Genomic DNA, 18,791 nt, shown 5'->3' with positions numbered 1-18,791 from the left:
ATATTTAACTGATCTATTATATATGCACATTGTTTACTTTAAATATTCACTCCCAAAAACCCAATAGTTGATGAAGTAACATATATTTTGTATCAGGTGGTGGTATTTTTTGTGGTATGGTTATATCTACAAGGTTCATTACAACATGTTAACTTTTACCATGTGGTGACCAGAAATTTATGAACCTTAGCAAAGTGTGAGAAAACATGGTGACTGATAAATATTTCAAAGATAAATTTCACACATGATATCGTCACATTACCGTTGTGTGGTAGGATGTCCTAAATTGACAAAGATTCAAGTTTAGTGGCTATGAATATGGGGGCCTGACTCTATAATCCTTGTGGTTTGATCGTTTCTAATTTATCTATCACGTTTATTGTTCATGTGCGTAATTGATTTTAACCAAACAAATATATTGATATGTAAATTGTGATGTTACTAAAAGCTTGGTCGCCTGTATCATTTTTTGAAAGTACTTTGCTCAGGCTGCGACTGGTTACAGAATGTTGAATTCTGCCAAACACAGTTTGATTAATTTCCTGAAATCAGACACTGTAATTAGAATCTATGATTTGTTGTGGCCATCATGATTATATACAACGTTAAATGATTGGTATTATGCTCTCAATTGAAATTCACCATTTACGTTGTTCCTGATAAAACAATGGAAAAATTACTGCACATTTATTGTAGTGTCAGTAGCAGTGTCGTGTCATTATAGATGATTAGAAAAAACACATCAACTTTACTGCTATATAACACAGCTATCATTTTATGCTCTAATAAATATTTGTCCATGAATATTACAATTTAGCTACCATTCATCGAATCTATTTGTGTTTGTGCTTGATAGTATCTGCATCATAAAAATTAATTCCAGCAATTTTTCATTTATTTCAGATGACGTCATTGAATCTTGATTGGAACGCAGTTGATGATAAAAGTGCATCTGCTATTGCTTCATGCATTCAGTGGATTGAGAATCTGTCTCTGCGGGGTTGTAAGATGACAAGTGGTGGAATCTGTAAGATTGCAAATTCCATATCACAACTTAACAAACCAGTAAGTTGTATGTTAGACCAGTGGTTACTTTTTTTGAATTAAAGCCACAATAAATATCAAGAGAATATTTTTTTTCTGTTGCAAATGTGTGTCGCTTCTAGTAGATAAGCTTTTACATTGTTTTTGCTGACACTGAAGATGTCTCACTTGAAAGTCAATAGATTTTAACCCAGAAAATGTATTTTTTCATAATGTCCTCAATTGGGTTGGGAATGGGGACTGATTCCCAGAATCGGTCATCAGGAATTTACTCTATAGGGGTCACATTATCAATGACAAATTTAGTCCATACAGGCAAATCACAGCATTTGATGCACAAAGTTTAAGCCTGATTATGGGTGTGCTTGTGAAAATTGAGGGACCAGACCAATAATACAGATAAATGCACATAGTTTCTCTGTTTTATGCGATTAACCAAAATGTTGACATAAATATTTACCTTAAAATATGGCAAGCATGTTTAAGTACAAAATGAATTTGTCATTTCTTCACAAACTTGTTTCCCTGTTTTTCGTTTCTAAACAAGGTGATATGCCATGTAAGCACTGGCATTAAACTTTAATTGTTTTAAAACAACAGGAACCCTTTCATTGATAAGAAAGTTCTTTTAACTTTATTATTTTTTAATCATTTGCCCTAATTACTTTGTAAAATTAGTCTACAACAAGCAAACAAAATTTCATATACTCCTTTAATGTGTGTCACTGGCACTGCCCCATAACACATAAGGTTGAGCTCGGAGAGAACCAGACTATAGAAAGAGAGAAAAATTATCTATGATACTGGGTTCCTCCCCGACTCATTTCACGAAATTGTGTCCCGCTCCTGTAAGAGGGACCTATGCTTGGAAGGATTGGCATACTAGAGTGTTTGTCATTGTTTTCAACACATGTCTTAGAACAACTGTCAAAGAAACTTTCGTTTGAGGTTAAAATCTTTCAGTCTTGTTCCTGAAACGAAAGTTTCTTAGACAGAATAAGTTGGAAATCTTCAGGGCCAGAATCAATTCTCAAACATGTCTTACAACAAAACATATTTACTTGTCAGCACCCATAAAATCACCAGCCATTTCTCACACGCTGTTATAACTAAAGTAAAAAATTTCTTTTCCCAGCTTTTTGACTCAGTACATAGTTCCGCACCCACCAACCACATTTGCTAAATACCATCCCTTTAGATTGTTTGGATGAACGACGAACACTCATTCCTTTTTTTTTATTGCTGATCTCTTTTTTTATTCAGATGAGGAAACTTGATCTCTCCGGGAACAAGATAGGAGATAGTGGAGCAGCTGCATTGGCTCGTTGCATTCACAACATTGCAGAACTTGGTTTGGATAAATGTGGCATAGGAGATGAGGTTGTGGAAATTCTCTCACAGAAGATTAAAGATTTAAAACACTCTGTAAGAAGCAACATTTACTATTTACAAATGTTAATAAAATGCAATTATTAATTAATCATTTATTAATCATTTTATTGTTTAGATGTTGTTTCTTGATCTGAGATCTAATGATTTGACAGATGAAAGTGCTGAGTCATTGGCTGCATGTGTTCACAAAATTGTGGAGTTGTTTGTTGATAAACTGATGGATTCCTTTAGATGGAAGGTAGAAAAAGCCAGTTCACAACCCGTTGATGTACAAAATATTTTAATTATGGAATGTAGCAAATGACTTCTGTAGGGTCTGTGTTCATCAAACACCTGTCATTTTACAACATTAATAGAAAACAATTTAAATAAAAAACTAAACAAGTAGTTTTGCTCAAACAAATTTCTAAAGCATTTACAGAAATATGAAGAATATGAAGTAATCCAATCAACATCATCAGTTGTTGGTGTGGAAGGTGGCAAACTTGAAGTGATGGGTTGTGTTGTTGATATTCCTCCTAAAGCACTGAGGACAAATGTGAAAATTTGGTTAAGAGGCTACTATGGAAATAAGGAGCCTAGCGTATGTGGTTCATGTTACAATCCTCATTAGAAATCAGCATAATTGACTTTTTATTTCAGTTTATTTGACAGAAATTTTATTCTCTTTTTTGTGTTTACCTTTGTTTGCATTATTTTTATATTTTATAAAATCCTTAACTTAATTGCCTTCAAGAGCTTTGTCCACCATAACTAGAAAACAAAAAAAACCATAATATTGGCGAGCTGCAGACAGGGTGTGTACATGCACTGTTTCGACCTGTAAGCAGCTCGCTTATATTATGCTTTTTTGCACATAATGCTTTTTTGCACAGTTTGATTATTCAACTATTATATTTAAAATTTTTTGATTGGGTTTTCATTCCACAGAAAGAAATTACTCCACTGTTTTATTGTGGACCAAGTGGGTTAAAGTTCACCAAAGATGTCACCATCACTTTACCAACATGTTTTGTGTGTGAAGATCCACAACTTGTTACAGTAAGTTTGACTATCGCCTATTGTGGCCTTCACTTGAATGTGCTTTCACTTCAATTTGCAAAAGTGCATAAAACTGCCATTTCTGGTATGAAATTCTTTTTGCTGCCTGGCATATTGCGATTTAAAAATGTACTGCTCTTCTGGCATAAGAAATACATGCTGTATTTCTGGTAGTTTTTATTATTATGCCTAACTTTTGGATTTATTCATTGTTAAACCAATAAAAATTAAAATGGAATAAAATTAAATTTCTTTATTTTTAATTTGTTCAGCCAATAACTATCAAAAAAAGTAATAAAGTGTATATTGGAGAACTGCAGCGTACAGAAAGTAATTTGTGATTGTTGTGAAGTAAAAGAACTTTTATTTTAAATGATGGTGTACCTACTAACAACAAAATGTTAAGGTTGAAACAAGTCAAGATAGTGAAACATGGGAAGATTGTCAAACTTTATTCTACAATGGGGAGGGGAAGATTACATTTGAAGTAACTCACTTCACTTGGTAAGTGTAACAGGTTTATGTATGTTTGGCAACAGAAAGTTTACCCAGGTATGGGAACGATATGTCTGCTTTTGTACTTTGTTCACAGGTTTCATGTGATCACCGAAACCATTTTTGGTTGGTCCAAGGAAAAATGGGTCATGGGAGGATTTCCAAAACAGGAAAGTTCTCATTGTCTGAAAAGGCATTGGAAATTTCTCATTTGTGACAACTTGGAGTTGAACAAACCTGCAAATCCTAATCTCAAATTGATACTTGGTCTCAAGTTAAGGTGAACTTTAAATCTGTTGTCTAATATATATTTATTATGGTGAAAGTAATCATTCTAGTCTCAACTCTTAACAAATACAGGTTTCAAGTTTGTTGACCTGAATAATTTAGGTAAACCGCAAATTTGTTGCCAAATTTTTACGCAGGAAAAACCTTAAAATAACATCTAGTAGGCCTCAGCTAAGCATTAGAATTAAAATAAACAAGATTATCTGCACAATGTCAGAGTCTGTTTTTGTCAGGCTCAACACTTCGTAGACTATCGTAAGTTTTTCCATTGTTAATAAAAGTTTCTTGTTGATCAACTTGCCAACATTAACTACATATTGTCCAATCAGTAACTTTGTTATTATTATGGTGTACAATTATGAATGACCTAAAATAAAACCGCTTGAAAATCAAATCTCTTTTCAGTTCAACTCAATTAAATTCTTTAAAAGATACAGTTTAATAAATAGATGTGTAAACGAACTTTTCAAGTTTCAAAAGTCCAAAAAAGATAACTTAACTAATTGGGTCTAACATTTCGTTGCTGCTTTCTTTAGATCAGATGAAAACGAAGCAAAGCTCACACTTGGAAGTGAAACTGGTCGAGTTACATTTTCTAAAAATCAAATCAAGTTGGTTCATGTTTTTTCAAACAATTTAATACAATACAATTTTTGTTTAAATATTGCGCCATGCAATGATATGGAATCAGTTGATGTTAATCTGGATTTTAATGGAAAGAATCACGAAACAAACTTTATTGTTGATGTTAATACCGAAGACAAACAAGTAAGACTTCATTGAATTAAAAACAGAAAAGGCGTTGTACAAGTTATATTTAATGTTAAGTGGGTATTTTCTTTTTTTGCAGGAAGATACAATGCGGCAAATCAGTTCAGCACATCCTGAGTCACAACGCCCGTTGCCCAACAAAAGTATGAAATTGTCCATGTTAATTTTTTATTTTTTTTTAATAATACTTATATTTTTTATTATTTATATAAATTTTATAGTTTACATAGAAAACATTAATTTTATTTCATACACTTAACCCTTTTCCAAGTTAAGCGATTAAATCATTATTTTAAATTTTTTCACAAAATGTTTTTGTTTTGACAATGGGAATGCAACGCCAATTGTTGTGAAATTTAAGTTGCATGAACAGTCTTGGAATAAAAGGCAAATTTTAGTAAGGCCACAGCACATTAAAGCAAATTTTTAAACCAGGTCAATCTCAGGACATAGAGGCACAACACTCAAGCATAACAGACAGTATAGTTGGAGTTCAGGGTGATGTCCATCAACATTCTGGAAACATACAGGTAGGATCATTATACTATGTGAGACATAAGTGAAAGTTATATTAGTCTCGCGTTGTTTTGAACGCAAGTTGCGAATAATATTTGTTTTTATATTAACTATGCATGCTGTTCGCAGGACATTGGACATCAATCTGGGGTAAATATAATCATAAATCAAAACTTCAAGTCAACAGAAACCTTTGGTAAAAAGACAAAAACTCAACAACTGATACAAACTTCATCAGAAGGTTTCTACTTTACTTGCTCAAATATATAATTTCCAGTATGTTGCACTGATTGTAATGGTAGTGCACAATTTTATTATGTAGTGATGAGTATGTTAACTTTTTTCATGATTATAAAAACGGCAATTCGTTTGGTTGGCGTAACACATACAAATCTAACTTTCTCACTATAAATTTTTTGAATAAAATGGCCATAAATTAATACACAAACAAATCACCCACACAAAATTAGTGAAGAACTTTTATGTAACTTTATGAATAAGGTTTTAATTTATTTTTAGATTCTGGACCATCATGCAGCAAAGATTGTTAGTTCTCTTTTCTCATCTTCCAGTCTGTGATTTACTTTGGTTACAATTAAATCCACAATAATTTCTGCATTTCCGTTGTCCAAGTTTAACTGTTTTGTTGATTTGACACTTTCATAAATACTATTATTTATTGTTAGCCAATGCTTATGTTCTACCTTCGTAAGGCACAGATGACACTAGATTACTAAGTTATTTACATATTTTAAGCAGTGTGTACTTTGAGAACAATAACATAAGAAAAAAAGTTTTGTAAATGATGTTTGTGAAACATATGTAATGTCAAATGACACAAAGAATCAGCAAACTAATGCCATAGATTCAACAAAAATGAAACCAGTATTAGGCAGACCTGGTTAGCTCGGAAAGTTTATACGTTGCAAATCACTGATCAAAAATCAGAAGGCGTTTCCTTCGTTCCAGCTCACGAAAGTGCATAGCTCGTTTTTTGAATAGGTCTCGGACGTGACTGGGTATAGCCCGGACAGTAAACTTTAATGAACGTTTTTGAGCCTATTTTACAAACAACATAATCAAAGTCATATACTGTTCCCTTAGTTTTTTTCCGAATCTAGCCCTCTGGTTGGCATTGTTTACTGATCAGCGACACCAATCTCCTATTTAGCATTAAGAATTCAATGAAACTAGCAGAAGTTTCGAATTGAGTCAGCTGATTTATTAGTAAAAAATCGATTTCGCCTGAACTGGCATCCTCAGTTTCTGCAAATTCGAATTTGCAAATAAACACAGAAAGCTATGCGGTAAAATAAATCCAAGAATAAATTAAAATAAAATATAATAAAACTACTAAAGTTAAAAAGCAAGAAACCCTGTACTGCTGCCTTCCCTATGCACTACACTGCAATGGAAGGCGTTCAGACTTCAGAGGCGCAAAGATAAGCCGAATGACGTGACACGCAACGCAACGCTACACCACCTGCAGCACGAACGTTTACGCCGTAAACACAACACATGAGAACGTAGAAAGGGCGATGATAAAAACCAATGAACAGAAATACGTTGCAACCGTGGGACACATCAATAAACCGTCAACAAGATATTATTCAACGAATTCTGGGAATGATCATTTTTTTGATGCTTATTGAGGCCTGCGTAAGGTTTAACCATTTGGCTTCGAAAACATCCAGTCTGTTGACCGTCGGTTGTTCCAAAAACGTCACCGCAAAAGAGCTGTCAATCGGCTGGTGTTGACTTGACGAAGGGTGTGCGCATAAGTAATGGTGGCGCAGGGCCGTCTTTTCGGTACTCCCCGTTTTGCCTGTTGTCATGTTCCAATCTGACCTTTGTTGCGTCCATCGTTTTGAGAATTTATTTTTGGTCTGACCAACGTACTGCTCATGACAGATTTGGCACGTTGCAACGTAAATGCCACAACTTGCACAGGTTAGATGTTGCGTTAGCTTGTATTGTTTTTGTAGTCATTAAATTGGTCGTTTCAATAACCATAGATTTATGGTTGACATGATGTCCGCACATTGCGCACCGTCTGCAAGCGTAACTCCCCGCAGGACTGCTGCAGTCTGTTTGCAATGCCAGTTGCCGGTAGTTGGTCAGAATATTTCCCAAAGATGGCGGTCGTTTGTAAACAATTCTTGCTTGGCTTTTCAATTCTTTCTCTTTATGCGTTAGTTTAAGCACTTAAGTAAAGGCGGAGATGACAAGAGCGACGACCGTCCCACGGGCCGGGCTTATTCAAGAGATCCAGCGTGGTAGCAAAAACACACGGATCCCCATCGTCATGACATACAACAAACCGATGGCAAGATTGAAAAAAAATCGCAAAAGACCTACAGCCCATCTTGCATGGTGATAGCAGACTGTGTGCAGTGTTCCCGCAGCTTCCGGTTATCGCTTATCGCCAACCACCAAACCTGAAAACATTGTTAACCCACACGGGGACTACAACCAAGGAGAACTTTGGGACATACCCATGTGGAGGTGCGAGATGCGCATTATGCCACCATATACACCGGTCTAATCAGCTCATGACTAAGCATGGGTAAATATATTCATAAATCAAAAAGTCAATGCGACAGAAACCTCAGGTAAAATGACAAATAGTCAACAACTGATGCAAACTTCATCAGAAGGTTTGTATTTTTGTTAACTAAGATAAATGATTTCCAATAAGTCACGTCGATTGTAGTGAAGATGCACAATTTTGTTACATAATCCGGCAAATATGTTATTTTTTGGGGAATTCGTTTGTTTAGCGTAACACATCCGTAATAAATCTCACTGAAAGTCATTTGATTAAATGGCCATAAATTAATACACAATCAAGTCACTTTGAGTGTGTTATATTTACCAGTAAACAAGATTAAAATTATTGTCTAAATTAACGCAAACGAAATTGCGGAACAACTTGTATATACAATGTTGCTGTTGCTATCAGGCATATTATACTTCAATAGTCTGTTCGTCTGACTCATTAAACGTAATTTTCATTGACCGGCTTTTCCCCTGCTATTCAGATAGTGGCTTCCTTAGTGTAAGAACAGGTGAAACGCCGGTCAATAAAAATTACGTTTAATTGTGTCAGGGAAACAGTAACTAGACAATTATGGTTTTAATTTATTTTTAGATTCTGAACCATCATGCAGCAAAGATTGTTAATTCCATCTTCCAATCCATGCTGTGCTTTTGATTGATTACAATTATATCCACTTCAACCAATGTAATGTTAATTGCATCAAGTGTCTAACGTTAACCAACATAGCTACAAGACAAATTGATATGCGACTAAAAACATGTAATAAAATAAAAGCTTTCTTGTTTAGTATTATTGTCTTCAAACTTCTTGTGTTCTTTTACTCCATGGATTGTATAATTTCCGCATTTCCATTTCCTTAGCTCAGCTTGTTTTGTTGATTTGATACCTATGTAAATACTACTATTCATTGGTTGCCAATGCTTGTGTTTTTCCTTCGTAATGCGCAGATGACAAAAGTTACAGTGAATCACTGTTTGTTGCGAAGTTTTTTGTGCCTTTTTTTGAAAATTTTATTTTTTAACTAAATTAAAGTTTTAATAAAATGTTACCAAGTTATTTACATATTTTGAGCAGTGAGTACTTTGAGAACAACAACATGAGAAAAAAAAGTTTTGTAAATTATGTTTGTGAAACATATTTAATGGCAAACGACTCGAATGTCGACAACCTAATGCCATAAATTCAACAAAAATGAAACCAGAAGGCAGACCTGGTTAGCTCGGAAAGTTTGTACGTTGCAAAGCATTGGCCAAACATCAGAAGGCGTTTCGTTCCTTTCAGCTCACTAAAAATGCATAGCTCGTTGTTTAAAAGTTCTCAGTTGTGACCGGAGATAGCTCGCACTTTATGTTTAGAAAATTGCTCATATTTTTTTTACATTATGTACCACATTCCTATATTTTATTACTTTGTAGTGAAGCATTGCTCAAAAAACAGAAGATTCGCGAAAATTGCCCATTCAGCTCATTTTTTAATCAGGTCTCAAATGTCCGAAGTCACCCCGGTACCGGGGTAACATCGGATGAGACCGGTGATATCTTGGACAGCTTTTTAACTATTGTCATTCTGGCAGAATCCAAATTAAATTTTTCGAAAAATCAGTTCCACATCATTAGGCAGCATTTCAGGATAAGGTTAAACCTACACAAATGGGTTTCTTCTGGGTTTATGTCATAGTATGAAACATAATTTTGAAAAATAATCAACTAGGCAACTATATCGCATCAATACCACAGCAGAAGTTCCAGGTTTTTTATCACAATGACCTCAAACACGGGCCTTTTTACGATTTTCGCTTTACCGGTGACGTCACTTTCAATCAAGTGCCAAACCACTTTTCGCTTCCTAGAATTTTTTTTAAATCTCTGTATCTGTCAAGAATTGCGTGCTGAACAGCGTGAAACTAATACAAATCGGTAGAAATATCACGTATTCCATCAGAAAGACCTCAAACACGGGCCTTTTAACGTTTTGCGCTTTACTGGTGACGTCACTTTCAATCAAGTGCAAAACCACTTTCCGCTTCCTAGAATTTTTTTTTAATCTCTGTATCTGTCAAGAATTGCGTGCTGAACAGCATGAAAGTAATACAAATCGGTAGAAATATCACGTATTCCATCAGAATGACCTCAAACAGGGCCTTTTAACGTTTTGCGCTTTACCGGTGACGTCACTTTCAATCAAGTGCCAAACCACTTTCCGCTTCCTAGAATTTTTTTCAAATCTCTGTATCTGTCAAAAATTGCGTGCTGAACAGCGTGAAAGTAATAAAAATGGCAGAGATATCACGTATTCCATCAGAATGACCTCAAACAGGGCCTTTTTACGATTTTCGCTTTACCGGTGACGTCACTTTCAATCAAGTGCCAAACCACTTTCCGCTCCCTAGAATTTTTTTTAAATCTCAGTATCTGTCAAGAATTGCGTGCTGAACAGCGTGAAAGTAATAAAAATTGGTAGAGATATCACGTATTCCATCAGAATGACCTCAAACACGGGCCTTTTTACGATTTTCGCTTTACCGGTGACGTCACTTTCAATCAAGTGCGAAACCACTTTCCGCTCCCTAGAATTTATCTTAAATCTCTGTATTTGTCAAGAATTGCGTGCTGAACAGCGTGAAAGTAATAAAAATTGGTAGAGATATCACGTATTCCATCAGAATGACCTCAAACACGGGCCTTTTTACGATTTTCGCTTTACCGGTGACGTCACTTTCAATCAAGTGCCAAACCACTTTCCGCTCCCTAGAATTTTTTTTAAATCTCAGTATTTGTCAAGAATTGCGTGCTGAACAGCGTGAAAGTAATAAAAATTGGTAGAGATATCACGTATTCCATCAGAATGACCTCAAACAGGGCCTTTTAACGTTTTGCGCTTTACCGGTGACGTCCCTTTCAATCAAGTGCCAAACCACTTTCCGCTTCCTAGAATTTTTTTTAAATCTCTGTATCTGTCAAAAATTGCGTGCTGAACAGCGTGAAAGTAATAAAAATCGGTAGAGATATCACGTATTCCATCAGAAAATCGTTTTAAAATCACAGCCACCGCTCCACCAGATAAGCTATACTTGATCACATCGATTAGAGAATACAGATTTTGGCCTAGATGCACTGTTTCGCAAGTGCACAAATTGCCTGGCAAAATGTACATTTACGATATCTACTAGAAAATGCAGCAGCAGTAGCTTTTTATTATAGGATCAGCCCGGCTTATAATCAGGGATATATATTTCGCCCCTTGGGCATCTTCAGTTCCTGCAGTAAACATAATAAAAGATTTTAAAAATGTCTGAAAAACAATAACAGTTTACGATATCTACCATTGTAATCAGACAACTCGATAATGTTTCCAGTTCATGCTTTAAATACCATAGCTACCAAATGAGGATTTTTGCAGTGTGGCGATCCTGTCTTGTCGTGCGATATGAAACATTTCTGCTTAACATCTTATCATGAAGGTGAGTTTCCCATGTTTATCAACCATCGATATAGCCTGTGAAGTACTTAATACTATCCGATTGGAAGTTTGTATTGACGAATGTTAGTGTCAAAATCGTCGGATTCTTAACTTATTTCTATGCCGGCATTAACTTCCGTGGTTTCATGATCCAGGAAGGTTTGAAACACTGATTTTACCTCTCGTTTGTTTTTCTTTTTTTTAGGCCTATTATTAGCATTATGCACACCTTTATCGTCATTTTGGAGTGTAAAACCTCCTGTAAACATACATTATTTCTTCGAGTAAAAATTGTGAAACTGACGTTTTGTTTACATGCCCTTTATCGATTTAATTCTTCTCATTTACGCCTATATGTTTTTGTCATGACATATTTTATGTGGTAATCCTTTGTCACATGACACATCCCATATATAAAAATATATCCTAATATCTGGGATTGAGTACTTTGTAGCTTCATTCGGTTAAATTGCAGTCGTGTGATGTAAGCCGCCTTTGACATATGGGTAATTGTTTTGAGGGTGAAATAGGGGACGCAATCGCGTTGACAAGAATTTGCATTGACACCTACCAAGCCGCATGCGGGACAATGCCAAAGCTGGAACCTGCATTTTTGTAGCGCATTCCATCGTTCGGGGAGTTTGTTTGTGACAGGCCTTGTAAAGGGCGTCATCAGTTTTTCGGAATGCAAAACACAGAAGCAGCGTAAAAAACTGAGCTCAAACAGAGGTCTAGCACGTGTGGAAACGTATTTACTTAGCAACTATACATACGGTAGTGATGAAAATTTTTTTCATATCACGAGACTATAATGTTTAATCGGTAACGCTTTTGCCCTTTCTGACCATTTCATTTGATTCTGAATCGATTCCATTCTATTTGAATCCATTATTATTCTATGCTATTTGGTTGCATTATATTAATAAACAATTATACGCATCTGTCTGCATCTCAGCCTAGTGCATTGGCGAACGGACAATTTAGAGGCAAATAGCCAGCAGAGCAGTCGACCTTTTTAATTGAGACCCATCGGCCCAAGATCATCGAGACAAATTGTAATTTCACGTGTAAATCCTAAACGTAGATTATGTTTGGGACAAGACCACTAGTTTTTGGCCAAACCTTTTGGTCCATTGTTGTTTGTTATTATACAATACAGTTTGTTCCAATTTGATGTTGCTTGTTCAAGTAGCATCAGTGATAGAAGTGGAACGATAAACAACCTTAAATAAAAATGCGCTGTTTTATTCTGACGTAGGGTTGAGGGTTTAAGTTAGGAATCCCACAAATCAGTCCTCGGTAAAATGATATACTTGTGAAAATGGGTGTAAAAATATCAATCAAACATCTGATTCAAAATTAACGAATAAAAACCAAACCAGTTTAAAAAGCCAAAAATGAGGGACGCCCAGTCACAAATAGGGAGCAAATTAAAAATATGGACGGTATAATGGCAACCCCTGGATATTGACGAAGTTCGTATGTAAAACTACAGTACATGACATTTTTCAAGCAAAGGAACCCGGACAAGATACTGTTGCACAACAACAACTTATAATTTGTAAGTATACATTAACTTCAATTGGCCAAACGTGTTTAAAGTTATGTTTGCTCCATCCTTTCTCTTCATTGACGCTTTCCTCCTCTTGCTGAAAGTCAGGCCACGCAGAATAAGCCAATCACAAGGTGATGCATTCCAATATCATAGTTCCAATTGTTACGAAACAACCAGCTAAGTTGACTTGATGATTTAAAAAAATATTTGCATTATTTCACATTGCTTAGTGGATGTTTTGGAAAGGGGTCGTATGAATACCTCAAGTTTTGCTACATTTTGTTTGTACATGGTAAACTTTTGTGACAGTGAATATAGGGGCGTTCAGAAATAACGCATTCAGCGCATATCATTTTGTTGTTTAGTTAAAAATTCTTCCTATTTTCCAAGAAAACTGATATAACAAAGCATCAGCTACTAAGTCTGCAATATCTACTGCTGAATATTTACACTGAAGAAAAGGGTCCAAGTACGCATTAACAGACGAAGATCAACTCAGCATTTCAAAAGAATTGATCCAGGCTAAACATCATGGGAAGAAGAACGCCACCTGTTCACTACAGCACAGGGATCTGCGGAAAGCAGACCTGTTACCTCCGTGCTAAAGGTTCACAACTTCCCTCCGTGTTGTTGGTGACCGATAGCAACGGGAGGAACATTGTCTGTCCCCAGGTAGTATCGTCTCGCAGTGAGCATTTTGCTTTAAATGCGATTTCCATTCCAGGGGGGAAAATCGGACACGGCGCTGAGGAGATTGTGTACGGGAATAGATTAGAGCCAGTCGATGTGATCATCCTGGCTCTTGGCACCAACGACGTTGCTTCCCGTCGCGCTGATCACCACCACGACAGCATCGGGGCCGAGTATCAACAGTTGATTGAGGTTTGTCAACAGAAGTACCCGCAATGTCAGGTTGGTAGAAAGAATACTGTAATTGGCCTCTGCAGCATTACAATTTGTGGATTTTTCATTTTCAACAGATTGTTGTAGCTGGTATTCTACCGCAAACAGGCTTCCATCTACGTTGCGTTTATTGCGTCAACCAGGTACTTCAAAACCTCGCTGTGGAAAATGGATTGACCTTCCTTGATTTTAATATTACTGACGACCGGGAGAACTGGAGCGACAACCTTCATCTCTCGGACGTCGGGCTGCGCCATTATATGGACAGCCTGGAAGCTCATGTCCATACCATTTTTGCTGTTTCCGATACCAAAGGTTTGAAAATGATAAATGAGTATATTCAGGATTGACCTTACCGTGCTTAATGCTGGAATTTGTGCTATCCTGTTTAGGCCTAAATATATACATAATTAATCAATGCAAAATTAAAACGACATGCAACAAAATGCAAATTGCATGCAGTTTATGTTATCCTCTATGATGGTTTCATTAGGATTCCGTTAATTGCAGAACCTTCAACATCAACATCCACTACTGCTACTACAAAGGAAAAAAAAAAGCGGTTTCGCACCATCGAATGTTTTGGATGTGTCACCAACTGTTATTTCCATGCCACAAAAAGACAACGTACAACCACGGCTGGCCCCAATCTACATGCCAAAGAGGAAGGGCTGCCACCCAAGTCCACGGCGGGCCCCAAGCTACATGCCAGAGATGTACGGGTGCCACCCAAGTCCACCCCGGGCCCCAAGGTACATGCCAGAGATAAAGAGGTGCCACCCAAGTCCACGCCGGGCCTCAAGCAACATGCCAGATATGTACGGTTGCCACCCAAGTCTACGCCGGGCCCCAATCTACATGCCAGAGATGTAGGAGTGCCACCCAAGTCCACACCGCGCCCCAATCTACATGCCAGAGATGTAGGAGTGCCACCCAAGTCCACCCCGGGCCCCAATCTACATGCCAGAGATGTAGGAGTGCCACCCAAGTCCACACCGCGCCCCAATCTACATGCCAGAGATGTAGGAGTGCCACCCAAGTCCACACCGCGCCCCAATCTACATGCCAGAGATGTAGGAGCGCCACCCAAGTCCACCCCGGGCCCCAAGGTACATGCCAGAGATAAAGAGGTGCCACCCAAGTCCACGCCGGGCCTCAAGCAACATGCCAGAGATGTACGGTTGCCACCCAAGTCTACGCCGGGCCCCAATCTACATGCCAGAGATGTAGGAGTGCCACCCAAGTCCACACCGCGCCCCAATCTACATGCCAGAGATGAAGGGGTGCCACCCAAGTCCACACCGAGCCCCAAGCTACATGCCAGAGATGAAGGGGTGCCACCCAAGTCCACGCCGGGCCCCAAGCTACATGCCAGAGATGTACGGGTGCCACCCAAGTCCACACCGAGCCCCAAGCTACATGGCAGATATGAAGGGGTGCCACCCAAGTCCACGGCGGGCCCCAAGCTACATGCCAGAGATGTAGCGGTGCCACCCAAGTCCACGTCGAGCCACAAACTACCACGGAAACGCGTTCCTTGTTTGAGCCACAAAAAAGGTGATGTAGAAGTTTTTGGTGGTAATTACAATTTAAGGCAGTCATTTTTTTATCATGGTTTGGCCAGCGCGTTTGGGCTGCTCACGAGTTTGTGGCTAGTATTACGGTTTTGCAAACTTGTGTTTCGCTGTCTTATATTGCTGGCTTTGTTTTATGCATTTTTTTTGTATTTTTTGGTTTGTTCCTCTGGATTTCTGCAGGTTTTGGATTGTTTGAAGTTGTTTTTGAACCACCTGTTGGCCTTGTTTCCCGTAAATTGCGCCAAACCGACTGCCATTGACAGAAAACGTTTGTTTCGTCGGTCTAGTTTTTTCAACATTCTGCGCTATCCTGCTCGTTTGGTAATGACAGGCGGTGGACATTTTGCTACGTCAGGAGACAAGATTAACGCTGTTGCCCAGTATTTTGTTACACATAACCTCAACCACTTTGATGTCAAAACAGGAAAGGAGTTTTTGCAAAGCAACACTTTTTGGCAAGATAAGCATATAACGAAACGCCTAATACTTCTTTTAAAGTTTTGCAAATTAAATCGGACAAAAATAGATTCGATTGTTATAAATCACTCCGGTACTAACAAACATGGCAACAATACGCAGTCAAAGTTGCTTTGCCCAAACTTCATTTCCAAATTGGCAAAATGCTTTAAGAACTACCCTAATACGACAAACTTACCGTCAGTTGTTGCAAGAACAATGCTAACACACATGAAAAAAAAATTTACCAAACAAAATTACTTCAAAATGAACCAGGTTTGGGTAAAAAGCGACAAATTTAGGAGAATGGTTCAAAACCAATGCAAGCTTGCTCTTGACAACAACTGTGAATCGTCAAAGGAACTGTCAGTTTGTTTTCAACCATGTCAATCATCTAATGTAATTAAGTTGTACTGCGTTTGTAATACTCCGTATGATGGCAGGTTGATGGTCGAGTGCGAAACTTGTAGCAAATGGTTTCACCCGAGCTGTGTTTTTGATCCTCTATGTGTTGCCGCGACTTTGTCAGCTAATGAATGGAATCGGTCTCATTTGGTTTGTCCTGGTGCTGGAACGTTTTTAAACCCGCGTTTTGAGCACAAATCGACCATTGACAAAACAACTGAGTGCATTGCAGACGAAAATCAAACTGGAAATACAGACGCGCTAGTTGGGACCAATTCGCATGTGGGTAGCACTATTTCTGGCAGTGACGATGACGTGTCGACTGTTTTTTACGGAAGCAACAATAGCTTAAATGACACTGTAGCTAACAGCCCAAATTCTTTTAGTTCGGATGACGAGAAATCAACAATTTTGTATGCTTCGCCCATTTATGCTCCTGTTGAAACATTTGGTAAGGAACAAAAGCACAATGAACTGTTTGACAGTAATTCTCGTACGCCTGTTTACGCGAGTTCAGGAGATAGGAACTCTGATTGTAGCAATTGTTCTGCAAGTCATACCGTTCGTGATGAGGATTGTATTGTTTTTGAGGGCGAGAATGTTGTTGTTGTTGATGATGATGATAATGATAATGATGATGATGATGATAATGTAATTTTCGATGTGAGTGAAATTGGTGCAGACATTCGTTCCAAATTTAGGCGTTCCGTTGAAGTTGATGTTAGTGGTGTATTTATGATTTCAGTTCAGAAATGGGAAAACACGATAAAAAATAGAACGGCCAATCATTTTGGAAACAACTTGTATGTGGATTTAACAGTTAAAAATGTGCATCAAATTTATAATGGTTGCGTGCCAAACGTCTTAAACAATTATTTACGAAGTGAAGAAAGTGTTGCGAACATTACACGGAATGATGATTGCTATAGAGAGGGATGGGTGAACCTGTATTGTGCGCATAGGAAGTGTAAGAATTGCAAGTGTGAAGTTGTTTTTGTGGTGACGTTTTGGTCGTTTGTTGACAAAGTTGAGGGGCGCGTTAAAGTGTCTGGTAACCGAAGCCATTGTCCTGGCTGCAAAAAATGTAGGCGGGTAACAGGAGTAATGAGGAAGAAGCTTCGCAATTCATTAGAAAATAAAACCGCTGTTAAACGATTTCGGGAAATTTACAACGAATTATCACCAGAAGAACGCTGGCTTGGGGCTCATACTTTTTTGCCATCGCAATCTGTTTTAAACAACATCAAAAGCGAACGTAAAAAAATTAGTAACTTATGGTTTATTAATTTAAATGAAATCCGTCTGAAAATGCTAAAGAAAGGAGAACATTATATTCGAACAATAGCCATTCATCCCCCAGAAGTTGCATTGTATTGTAATAGTCAGATCAAAATATTTAATCATTTATGCTGTCGGGACATTGTCTATTTTGATGCCACGGGAAGTGTCCTCCGACGTATTGATAGGTATTCAGATTTTCAAATTTACACTTTGCTTGTCAGAAATCCAAAACAGGGTGGTGCTCCACTTCCTGTGGCAACTTTTTTGACAACGCACCATGATTCAAGTACGATTAGTCATTTTTTGGAAAAATTTATGTTTGATTGCTTAAAATTGTGTAGCGTGGCAAAAAAGCCCAGCCTGCTCATCATTGATGGCTCCATGGCAATGTGGAATGCAGTTTTGAAGGCATATTGTCAAGAATTGCGCTTAGACTTTTACAATCGTTGTTATCGTATTGTAACTGGTATTCCTAATGAGAAAGATTTGAGCAAGACTGTATTGCACAATTGCTACAGCCATGCAATGAGGGCTGCCAAAATTTTTTGTCATAAACATAGCAAAAGTAAGAAAATTGTTGAAACATATCTGTATTGGATTAACATAATGTTTTCTTGTGACACATTGGCTGGACTAGATAAAGTAATGGAAAGTTTTTTTATTCTAACTAATTGTGAAGCTTCTTCCTCAATTGTTGAATTTCATTTTAATCATATTAAAGAAAGGATTACTCAAACTCAAACTGACCATGACATTGATGGTGACAATGGCATAGACAGAACTGATTATTTTTTTACTGCAAAAGCAACAGATAGATTACAGGAAAAACGCTCACCATTTTATCAAAGATATAAGCAAAAGCTTGATGATTTTTTTATCTCTGATATTTATAAGCAACATATTGACCCAGAAATTTCAAAGAACATTTATCACAACCCTGATTTTTGTACAAAAGTTTTGGAGGTAATTGTTTCAAGAATATGTTCAACTTCCAAATTAATGCTGGGAGATTTGTCCCGACATGTTAACGGTGACACAACGAGTAATG

At 37.4% G+C, this 18,791-nt stretch overlaps 1 protein-coding gene across 27 annotated transcripts in view; it reads left to right on the top strand.

Annotated features, from left to right (window-relative positions):
* LOC145905981 (uncharacterized) overlaps positions 1-6,316 on the top strand; it is a 43,951-nt gene extending 37,635 nt beyond the window's left edge. For 25 of the 27 annotated variants that reach the window (XM_082993332.1, XM_082993354.1, XM_082993352.1 and 22 more), the window contains 12 exons: positions 904-1,065; positions 2,308-2,469; positions 2,552-2,674; positions 2,858-3,019; positions 3,367-3,477; positions 3,884-3,981; positions 4,070-4,252; positions 4,797-5,028; positions 5,111-5,174; positions 5,467-5,561; positions 5,677-5,788; positions 6,067-6,316. In XM_082993332.1, coding sequence (XP_082849458.1) covers positions 904-1,065; positions 2,308-2,469; positions 2,552-2,674; positions 2,858-3,019; positions 3,367-3,477; positions 3,884-3,981; positions 4,070-4,252; positions 4,797-5,028; positions 5,111-5,174; positions 5,467-5,561; positions 5,677-5,788; positions 6,067-6,098 — 1,536 coding nt within the window. In that variant the 3' untranslated portion in view covers positions 6,099-6,316. Of the gene's footprint in view, positions 1-903; positions 1,066-2,307; positions 2,470-2,551; positions 2,675-2,857; positions 3,020-3,366; positions 3,478-3,883; positions 3,982-4,069; positions 4,253-4,796; positions 5,029-5,110; positions 5,175-5,466; positions 5,562-5,676; positions 5,789-6,066 lie in introns of those variants that run through there. The other 2 variants (XR_014402790.1, XM_082993357.1) reach the window with 2 other exon arrangements.
* Positions 6,317-18,791: the final 12,475 nt, after the last annotated feature.

This window comes from Ascidia mentula, chromosome 6 (genome assembly GCF_947561715.1).
Source record: "Ascidia mentula chromosome 6, kaAscMent1.1, whole genome shotgun sequence".
Lineage (NCBI taxonomy): Eukaryota > Metazoa > Chordata > Ascidiacea > Phlebobranchia > Ascidiidae > Ascidia > Ascidia mentula.
This window is presented reverse-complemented; position numbering and strand designations above follow the sequence as displayed.